General features: G+C 41.3%; 1 protein-coding gene across 1 annotated transcript; it reads right to left on the bottom strand.

The window, feature by feature from the left end:
* Positions 1 to 1,961: 1,961 nt before the first annotated feature.
* LOC124271066 (flavin-containing monooxygenase 5-like) lies at positions 1,962 to 11,494 on the bottom strand. The gene is made up of 5 exons (XM_046706135.1): positions 11,150 to 11,494; positions 8,121 to 8,486; positions 5,484 to 6,038; positions 4,914 to 5,079; positions 1,962 to 3,663 (listed from the first exon to the last, which is right to left on the bottom strand). The coding sequence occupies exons 1-5, from the start codon at positions 11,405 to 11,407 to the stop codon at positions 3,365 to 3,367; spliced, it is 1,644 nt and encodes a 547-aa protein (XP_046562091.1). The 5' UTR covers positions 11,408 to 11,494; the 3' UTR covers positions 1,962 to 3,364.

The raw sequence follows: 11,494 nt of genomic DNA, 5'->3' as shown, positions 1-11,494 counted from the left end.
GAAGAACATTATTCAGATAATTTCGTCTTAATAAGTTTGATTTTTCCTCCGACCGACCGACCCATATTCAGAATTTGGTGGCCCAACGTGTATAATCAGTGTATAAAATAAGGCCCGTCCGACCGCCCGAGACAGGCTAGATTTCTGCCGGACGGTCTAATTTTACAGCTAGCCAGCCCGATGGACGGGTGAATTTTTTTTTCAGATAACGTGTCTATTTAGTATTTAAGTAGGACTGGTTAAATCCCTTCTGGGCTGGTAAGTTTTGAAGTTACCAGCCCAGATGTCTGGCTTGGTTTTTGGCTTATTTCATACACTGGTATAATAGAAAAATTGATGCCCTTATTCCGGGAGAAGCTGACTCTTCTTCCAGCCTACGGATCGATGACGTATGTTGTTCGAATTCGCACATATCTGGGGCCAAGTCGTTCCTAAAGGACGCGATTGTTTTCGAATCCTAACACTACGCAAAAATGGTGAAATCTTTGAGCTATTGCGTTGTCAAACCAAGAAACATCAGGGCAAAGACGATGGTCTATTATCACAGCCAAATCTGCTTCACGATAGGACGAAGCTGTTATTCTACCATATGTCCGTAGGATGTCCGTGCTCGTGCATGTACACCACTTGGGACTTGACGCCATCACTGAGAGACCCGTGAAGATCCGGGTTAGAATCTGTCTTCAGTAACCCATGCTTGTCGTAAGAGGTGACTAACAGGATCAGGGTGGTCAGGCTCGGTCACTACGTCAGATGACAAAAACACCAATGCTCCAATGCAGACGCGGCGAGGCCAGACTTTAGATCTGTTGCGTAGTTCTGAACCATATTTCTGCTTCACAATTCGTCGCAAACCAGGATGAATCAGTTGAAGCCAAAGAACCACAATGGTGTTCTCGAGTGTAGGGGTAAGATCCTCATCAGTTAGAATTTCCTCGCCATGATGTGTTATGTTTCCCTCTGTGGTTAACAGATTGTCTTCAAAGAAGGCTGTTAATCGTTGGAAAAGGTCCTCAGGTCTTTCAGCTGGCTTGAGAGTAATATTAACAAGGTCTAGGTGTGCACCAGTAGATTGGAAACCGTAGTGTTGTCTGATTTTCTGCCAAATGTCAGGGAGAGAGGTCGAACCCTTGATGATAGAATTTCTTGAGATAACAGAGCAGTAGTCCGCGATTTGTCCGAGCATGAGTTCAAGCTGAGCATTTTTCTGAGCAGCAGTTTTACGTCGTGCCTGTGTTACGGAATCACCATCAGATTGTAAGCCTCTGTGGGGATTAGCAGCACTTTTCTTTTGCCAAGTGAATCCATCGTTTAAGAAGGGTGCGAAGTTATTGTCCATAGACAAAATATAAATAAGATTTTGTCTCCAATTCTCGAAAGAATTGATAGTCTCATTAGTAGTTAACTGCCACTGCTTGGGTGCACGTGCTGCAGCCATTATATTCCTGAATGGCGCTCACGATGTTAATAATTGACGCAGTTTGCTTGGACCTACAAGAACGTAATGGCACTCGATCGCACTGCTTACTGGAGGTGAAAGGTGTCGTGGATTACTTTGTTTGTCAAGTAAATGTCTTCCAACGTGGGTAAAACCGCTGCCACCACGCCAGTAAACAAAAACACCATTGCTCTAATGCAGACACAGCGAGGCCGGACATTTAATACAAAAACTGGGAATGGCCCGTACAAAAGTAGGAACAGGATAGAAAACGAAACGAAACGAAACGTAGTGGCGCTAGGCTGACACATGTCATCGTATCCCAGTTGCGTAGATCGATGCTCATGCTGTTGATCACTGGATTGTTTGGTCCAGACTCGATTATTTACAGGCCGCCGCCATATAGCTGGAATATTGCTGAGTGCGGCATTAAAGAACCAACCAGCCAACCAACCAACCAACCTACCTACCGTGATGGAGCTGAAATACTCAGTCACGTCTCCAGTTGGAAGAAAAGAACACATTAACATTGTCGTGGTTTTATTTGAGCAAATACAAATTTAAAGATATCACAATTTTCTCTAGCTTACATTTTCATTTGATATTTTCGTATAAAAATAAGTAAAATTTCCATGAGCGACTTGGTTAAAATATGCAAATTGTGGTATTGTTCCCATGGTAACACAGGCATTTGAATAACGGTACACACGTTTCCTCTATTGTCTCGTGACATGCAAATTTGCCCTGCTGATTACACTATCATGAGAGGTCATGCCATTGTTGTGATTCGGCAAGATGAATTCAACGGCCACACTGAACGCGCATGGGGACTTATTCCCCGCTAGTCTGATGAAGTTCGGCTTCTCAAACCCTAATTGACATTGGGCATCCACGTCCACTGAAAGGTATATTGCTGATCAATATGTTTCAATATTAGAAATCATCACAAGGTGCAGTTTCACCCCAAGACCGATCCGTGGAGCGGAAATCCGGATGGACGGACGGACATCAGGGGCGGATACAGCTCTATGAGAAAGGGGGGTGGGGTGGGGTGCACAGTTCATATTGTCACCCGTTTTCACGAAAGTTTCAATGGTCATTTGATAAACTTTCAGGACCGAAGGGTTGTTGAGCACCCACACCCACCCGCCGGATCCGCCTATGGACATCCTACAATCTGCCGTTTCACAAAGCGGGTGATGGCATATGAAGGCATTCGTCACCACTCGCCCCTTTCCGTAATCTGCAAGTATTCGGCTTGTCCCGGAATAACACGAGTTCTTCACGAATGATATGAAGGAACACCATGATTATAAGGGTATGTGTGGCAGTAACAATGTGACAATCAACCATGGCAAATCAACTGTGACCATTGAAAACAACATGGGGTTGTCTTTGTATATCTTAAGTACCGGTATGGGTATATCATTAAAACATTATATCATAACATCCTATACTTCATGAATACATATTTTAATGAAAATATAATTCAGCATCATTTCTGAATCAACGATAGGTGGAAGCGGGACGAAGATTTCAGCAGTAATCCAGTTGATTCCGGATCATACAAGTTTTATGACCTTTCCCTGACCTTGGAATATGTCTGCCTGAGAAGGTGAAAGGTAAAGATAAATGTTATTTCGATTTCAGAGGACTGCCGCTGTTGTTACAAATATTTCAACTGTATTTAGACATGAATGAAATCTAAGATGCAGAGAGATTTATATGTAACAACAAAAGTATTTTTGGTACTTATAAATCTTTGCATTTTACCGAATGAAGGAGTAAAAATGTACTCCGAAATGTTGAGTTCCTTAAGATAATGAAGTTGTCATCCATAAAATTTCCTAAAGAGTTCCCTGATATTGGAAACGAAGTTTGTGATCACCTGTGTAAATAACGTAAATCTTTGAATATAACTAAGACTTACACAACCACAAAATACTCTATAAACTCGTCACAACTCTTTAAAAGAACAGTTGGTAAAAGGACGGCAATGAACACCACCAGCAGAACCAGTGTGAGGAGTCTGTGGGACGACTGTGTCTGTGTTCCTTCAGGCAGAGGTCTGGTCTTAAAGGGGTACTCCATCCTGTATGTCTGGGTCATGATGGCCTCCCGGGCCCCCGACCAAATACCCGGCCCCCTCAGGCGGAATTGGTAGGGGGTGGTGGGGCCGAAATAGCACTTGAGTCCAAGTTGCGGATCAGTCAGCAGAAGACGGCCTAGAAACGAATTATTGGATGTTTGGAAATCTGAGATGGCTGACTCGTCTAAATAACTTAATAACACCGCACTCATCAATTTTCCAGCTGTATATCGGCGGTGTGTAAGTAATGGAGTCTGGACCAGACGATGCAGTGACTGTAAGCATGAACATCGATCAACGCAATATGGATACGATGACATGTGTAAACAAAGTCAGCGAGCCTGACCACCCAATCCCGTTAGTCGCCTCTTTGGCAAGCATGGACTGCTGAAGACCAATTCTAACACTGATCTACACAAGTCCCTCATTATCTTGCAGCATACTCATATGTTCGTGATATAAGAGTAGGAACAGTAGTTTTTTGTGGTTAGAATTAAAGAGCGTATAATGTTTGGTTTGGTTGTTGTTTAACGCCGCAAACAGCACTATTCCAGCTATATGGCAGCGGTCAGTAAATAATCGAGTCTGGACCAGACAATCCAGTGATCAACAGCATGAGCATCGATCTGCGCAATTGGGAACCGATGCCGATGACATGTGTCTTCCAAGTCAGTGAGCCTGACCACCCGCTCCCGTTAGTCGCCTCTTACGACAAGCATGGGTTGCTGAAGGCAGGTATAAGGAAATTAGGATATCTGTTTTCTCACCTGGGCAAAAGAAGTATCATTTGTAATGATTGAATATCATTCTTCCACAATTTGCCTATGTTGTCAACCACGAGTTTGCTTGACAGACACTTGTACAAGAACTAAAAGTGGAGACTTAGTATAAGATATGATTGTGAGCAAAACAAAAAATCGTGAAGTTCGAATTTGCTTCAGCAATGGTCAATTAGACAGGTAAGGTCAGGTAACTACAAGCAGGACAGACAATCTTCGCCTCACCTATTTACAAACTTTACCCAACAACCTATAGTCTGTTTGCAGTGAAAACGTACCGATCAATTTCACTTTAAACAAAAAGGTAAATCAAATAAAGTGAAATGAAGATTGCGAATCCTCATAATTTTACCTTGCCAATTGAACATTTAAATCTCAGAATTTTATTCAACCTAGGATAAAAGTTGTTTAACAAACGATAATAGTTTCAAATCGCTATTATTGATTTGTATTACAAAGGGGTATGCACATTAAATGAAACATCGAGAACAAGTACAGTTGGTCTAAGTTAACGCGCATCACGTACTGCACGTGCATTTGTTTCACTGTTCCAACAACTGCGCTTACCCCCTTGTTTTGTTCTAAGGGGAGATAACCCAGTCCTCACCTATGGCTGGTCGACATCCAACAAGTTCTGCCAGCTCGTCCATGAAGTCGACGTAGTCGACCTGGATGGTGTGACGCTGGGACTCGACATATCTCGCTGCCATGTTCGCCTCTTTCTTCCCAATGTCCGCCCACATCTCGTACTTCGACGGGAGGCTGCACGTGCCCTGGTGAACAGAGAACAAGACGTTTGGAATACTATGCAGGGCACATAAAAGACCGGTGTACAATGTTCTGTTACAATTTTGAGGTGAAAAGGATATGGTGCAGATGCTTTCTGTAAACTATTGTTCAATAGAACATACGGACACTGTCGCTTAATCGAACAGATATTGTGCCCCATATTTTCCAGTAGATAGGGGGCGGTGGGGTAGCCTAGTGGTTAAAGCGTTTGCTCGTCATGCCGAAGGTCAGGGTTCGATTCCCCACATGGTCACAATGTGTGAAGCTCATTTCTGGTGTCCCCCATCGTGATACTGCTAGAACATTGCTAAAGCGGCGTAAAACCATACTCACTCACTCCAGTATATATATTTCCCCGCAACTAACCAGAACAAAGAAAACTGCTTACTGCGAACACTCTGGTTGCCAGGCGACACTGCAATTCTGCAATAGGCATAATGGCGCCGAGAGGCTGAAAACAACCAATCACCACCAATGTCTGTTTCGGTAGGTCAGGTGGAAACATATATTTGAACATCTTGACCTTATTCTTCTGAACGTCGATCACAGATTCATCTATGAACGGGAAGCCGAATTTATATCCTGTAGCCAGTATGATAACGTCGATATCATCTTCCACCGTCCCGTCAACAAACTCCACGCCAGTCTTGGTGAACCTCTTAATGTCAGCCTTGATCTTTAAGCGACCAGTCGAGATTCTGTTGGGCATGTCATCGTTAACTGTAGGATGTTGAGCAAACACCGAGTGTTTAGGCTTCAAGGAGTACAGCTCGTGGTCGAAACGTTTGTTGAGCTGTCTCTGAGCTATGCCGCTCATGGTTTCCCTTGACAAGGAGTGTCGGATCTTATTGACGAAACGCGTTGAGCGCAAAAAGTCTACGGGGATACCTTTGTCCGAAATTCTGTTGAGTACCCAGGTACCACGCCTTGTGCTAAGAAACACCTGTGGAAACAAGAAGATGGTCTTCATGCATCGTAGAAACTAAATCAGAGGCGCAAAAATGACCTATATGATTGTCATGGACTTGATTGACACATGTCATCGTATCCCAATTACCTAGATCGATGCTCATGCTGTTGATCACTGGATTGTCTGGTCCAGATTCGATTATTTACAGATGGTTGGAATATTGCTCAGTGCCTACTTCCCTCACTCACTCACAGTCATGGATCTTGTGCAGATTGACCTTCACAATCCCCAGTGAAGCGTCTTTGTTTAGAACGTAACCCACACATAGCTCTAGTTTACAGGCTGTGACACCGCACTCAGCAATACATAACAGCTATATGACGGCGGTCTGTTAATGATTGAATCTGGGCCAGACATTCCAGTGATTGACATCCTGAACATCAATCTTCGCAAATTGGGTACAGTGATTTGTATCAGCCATGAACACCCGATCCGGTTAGTTGCCTTTTACGACACGCATTGGTTGCTGAAGATAATTCTAACCCGGATCTTCACATGTGTCTTTTTTTTCATCGCAACGTTTAGGTACAGCGCAGTTGTGTGGCTACGATTTATAGTGGGGTCCAGTGAATGATATAGTGAGCAACGACTGCTGCAGCATCCAAGTAATGTTCGCTATCAAGTTTCTTCTAACTACAGCCATACATTCCTGGTGACCACTATAACCCGGATCCCGGAGGGAATGCCCAGAGTGTTTACGAGCGAATGTTATTTTGCGCTGAGTCAGCAATATTCATCTTTGTCATCGCTCTAAAAAAGCAATAGTGTATGGTACAGACACACACGTGACACTAGCAGCAGGGCCACGCCATTGGGAAGCGTTGGCACACAACTCGTCAAATCACCGAGGATGATCAAACGTTCCTCTTTCCTCGGGCGGTAATAGCTTAATGTCGATCATTTGTACGCGACACTTATATGTGGAGTAGCCCAGTGGTTAAAGCGTTCGCTCGTCACGCGGAAGACCGGGTTCCATTCCCTACATGGGTACAATATGTGAAACCCATTTCTGGCGTTCCCATTTCTAAACTCACTCTCTCACTCACTTTACTCGTACAAGGATAGTGCACTCAAAATTAGATTCAAATGAATACATTTTTCATGGCAAAGAAAAACAGGATTCCCATATGTACGACTCAAAACAAGTTTACGAAAACCGACAATTTTGTTTTGCAACATCAACCAGAGATGACAAACGAAACCCATTTCTGGCGTCCCCATTTCTAAACTCACTCTCTCGCTCACTTTACTCGTACAAGGATAGTGCACTCAAAATTAGATTCAAATGAAGACATTTTTCATGGCAAAGAAAAACAGAATACCCATATGTACGACTTAAAACAACTGTACGAAAACCCGCAATTTTGTTTTGCAACATCAACCAGAGATGACAAACGAAACCCATTTCTGGCGTCCCCATTTCTAAACTCACTCTCTCGCTCACTTTACTCGTACAAGGATAGTGCACTCAAAATTAGATTCAAATGAAGACATTTTTCATGGCAAAGAAAAACAGGATTCCATATGTACGACTCAAAACAAATGTACGAAAACCCACAATTTGTTTTGCAACATCAACCAGAGATGACAAACGAAGTGCATAGTCGTATGAAAAGGTCTTGGTTTCCTTAACTTCTTTTGAGTTGCACATGGTATATGGAATATCATACTGCCCCCTCACCCCAAAATGACACCCCTCTCATAACACTCTCCACCCGGCATATAACGTGAATTCAGTGGTACAGAGTCAAATACAGAGCTGGGTCCCGTTTCACAAAGCTCTCGTAGCGCTACGACTATCGTAAGTCGATGTTACAGTATAGGAGGTAGGAATGCTACGAGGAAAGTTACGCGATCTTCGGCTTACAAGAGCTTTATGGCTTTTAATGTCATCAACACTCCAGTAACACCAGACAATCCAGTGATTTTGAGCATCCATGCCGTCGAGGCACAAGGAACGTAATCAGTTACGTTATCGAATCTTACATCTTATTTCACTTCCAACTAAATAAAGCCTAATATATAGTTGACATTAAATATCATCAACCCACTCACCTGCCCGACCCTGCTCAGCTCCACAGCCACGTCCCCGCCTGAGTTGCCGACACCGACAACTACGACCCTCTTCCCAGCGTACCCGGTCCAGTCTTTGTAGTCGTGAGAGTGAATGATCTTCCCCTGAAAGTCCTCTTGACCTGTGAAGTACGGCACGTTCCTGCTGGCGTGATGACCCGTGCACACCATCACCGCGTCAAATACCTGTGTCTCCTCACTTCCGGTCTTGTGATCTCTGATCTGCAGATCCCATCTTCCGGTCTGCTCGTAGTCACTTGACTTCTTCACGGCCAGGATCTCTTTGTTGTATTGGATGTGTTTTGTCAGGTTGAAGGCATCTGCATACATCTTGAAATACTGCCATACCTGGAGTGAATAGAAACATGAGACCCTGCCGAACACCAGATGAGTTGTCTGTTTAAATTATCAATTAGGTATTGGAACAAAATGAACTTCAATTCTTAAGACGTTTTACACACAGACATGTTACATTATTTTGAGGGCAGTGGTACGTTCTGAAAAGATAGATATTAGCGATATTATTCCGAGGACTGTACTGGTGATGGCGCCGTTTGCTTCAATCGGGATAAAGCAGTCTAAATTCATTCAACCCGGAGAAAACGATTGTGGCGAATGTGACCTTCACCCGTATGCAGTACCATATCAGATAGAATGAGCTTCAATAAATGTCAGTCATTCCTATACTGTACCATACAGATGAATGTCGGTTATTTGTATGCATTACTATATAGAAGAATGTCGGTTATTTGTATGCATTACTATATAGAAGAATGTCGGTTATTTGTATGCATTATTATATAAATGAATGTCGGTTATTTGTATGCATTACTATATAGAAGAATGTCGGTTATTTGTATGCATCATTATATAGATGAATGTCGGTTATTTGTATGCATTATTATATAAATGAATGTCAGTTTTTTGTATGCATTATTATATATCTGAATGTCTGTTATTTGTATGCATGACCATATATCTGGATGTCAGTCATTTGTATGCATGACTATATATCTGAATGTCTGTCATTTGTATGCATGACCATATATCTGAATGTCTGTCATTTGTATGCATGACCATATATCTGAATGTCAGTCATTTGTATGCATGACCATATATCTGAATGTCAGTCATTTGTATGCATGACCATATATCTGAATGTCAGTCATTTGTATGCATGACCATATATCTGAATGTCAGTCATTTGTATGCATTATTATATATATCTGAATGTCGGTTATTTGTATGCATTATTATATATCTGAATGTCGATGTCATTTGTATGCATTACCATATAGATGAATGTCGGTTATTTGTATGCATTACTATATAGATGAATGTCGGTTATTTGTATGCATTATTATATAGATGAATGTCGGTTATTTGTATGCATTATTATATAAATGAATGTCGGTTATTTGTATGCATTACTATATATCTGAAGAATGTCAGTTATTTGTATGCATTACTATATAATGAATGTCGGTTATTTGTATGCATTACCATATAGAAGAATGTCGGTTATTTGTATGCATTACCATATATCTGAATGTCAGTTATTTGTATGCATTACCATATATCTGAATGTCGGTTATTTGTATGCATTACTATATAGATGAATGTCAGTTATTTGTATGCATTACTATATAGAATGAATGTCGGTTATTTGTATGCATTACTATATAGAAGAATGTCGGTTATTTGTATGCATTACTATATAGAAGAATGTCGGTTATTTGTATGCATTACTATATATCTGATGAATGTCGGTTATTTGTATGCATTACCATATAGAAGAATGTCGGTTATTTGTATGCATTACCATATATGTAGATGAATGTCATGTTTGTTATTTGTATGCATTACTATATAGATGAATGTCGGTTATTTGTATGCATTACTATATAGATGAATGTCGGTTATTTGTATGCATTACTATATAGAAGAATGTCGGTTATTTGTATGCATTACTATATAGAAGAATGTCGGTCATTTGTATGCATTACTATATAGAAGAATGTCGGTTATTTGTATGCATTATTATATAAATGAATGTCGGTTATTTGTATGCATTACTATAAAGAAGAATGTCGGTTATTTGTATGCATCATTATATAGATGAATGTCGGTTATTTGTATGCATTATTATATAAATGAATGTCGGTTATTTGTATGCATTACTATATAGAAGAATGTCGGTTATTTTTATGCATTACTATATGGATGAATGTCGGTTATTTGTATGCATTACTATATGGATGAATGTCGGTTATTTGTATGCATTACTTTATGGATGAATGTCGGTTATTTGTATGCATTACTATATAGATGAATGTCGGTTATTTGTATGCATTATTATATAAATGAATGTCGGTCATGTGAATGGATTACTATATATCTGAATGTGGGTCATTTGTTTGCATGACCATATAGCTGAACGCCGTTTGAGAGTAGCCTAGTGGTTAAAGCCTTCGCTCGTATTTTGGCGAAGATAAAGTAAAATGGGGAGAGATCGGCGAAATGAAGCATTCGCTCCTCACGCCAAAAAGAGGAGCTCTTTTCTTGTGTCCAACGCTGTGAAATTGCTGGCACATTGCTAAAAGCGGCGTAATACCATACTCACTCACTCACAATTTGTGCTGAGATTTGTGTTTTGTGTTGTCTTCCATGCCATATTTTGGTTTAGAATGTATTAGACGGCCCCAAAAGCTGCTACTGAGAAATCAATTCAAGACGTTAGTCTCCTTCAGATCCGATTTCAAACTATATATAAATCCCATAATTAATATATATTATGTACATAATGAACAATACGTAACTGGGGTTTACAAACCACTAACAAGCTGTACAATATTCAGCCGAACCTACAATTACACCAACATGAGTGTTATCCTCTTAGTGAATATTACTATGACTATAAATTCAAGAAAACATGAAACCCCTACAGGGCCCCTTTTGTTGTGGATAACCCCAAGGCTTAACGGTTCTTTTGATCAGAGAAAAGCCTTTACCTGAGTGTTGTGCATGAAATTGGGGAACTCTTTGGGTATAGGAAAGTCGCTGAAACACATCATCTCCTTGCTTGTGTTGATGACAGTTGACTTCATCACGCACCCCTGATCCTCGCGGACCTTTTCCGTGAAATTCCATAATCCCCCGAGCTCGTCTGTTCGCTCGAGACAAAACGGCTGCAGATTTTCATCTACACAACATTTGATTGCAGTGAGACCGCTACACCCAGCCCCGATGATCGCCACCCGCTTCGCCATTTTGAATTTGACCGACTGAGCATTTAATACGATACGACGAGTGGACTTTGAACATATATCACTGGCAGTCTTGAGTGCTCTACGTGC

Source organism: Haliotis rubra, unplaced genomic scaffold (assembly GCF_003918875.1).
Source record: "Haliotis rubra isolate DU_JTF1 unplaced genomic scaffold, ASM391887v1 Scf157, whole genome shotgun sequence".
Lineage (NCBI taxonomy): Eukaryota > Metazoa > Mollusca > Gastropoda > Lepetellida > Haliotidae > Haliotis > Haliotis rubra.
The sequence above is the reverse complement of the archived record's forward strand: the minus strand, read 5'-3'. Positions and strand labels throughout refer to the sequence as shown.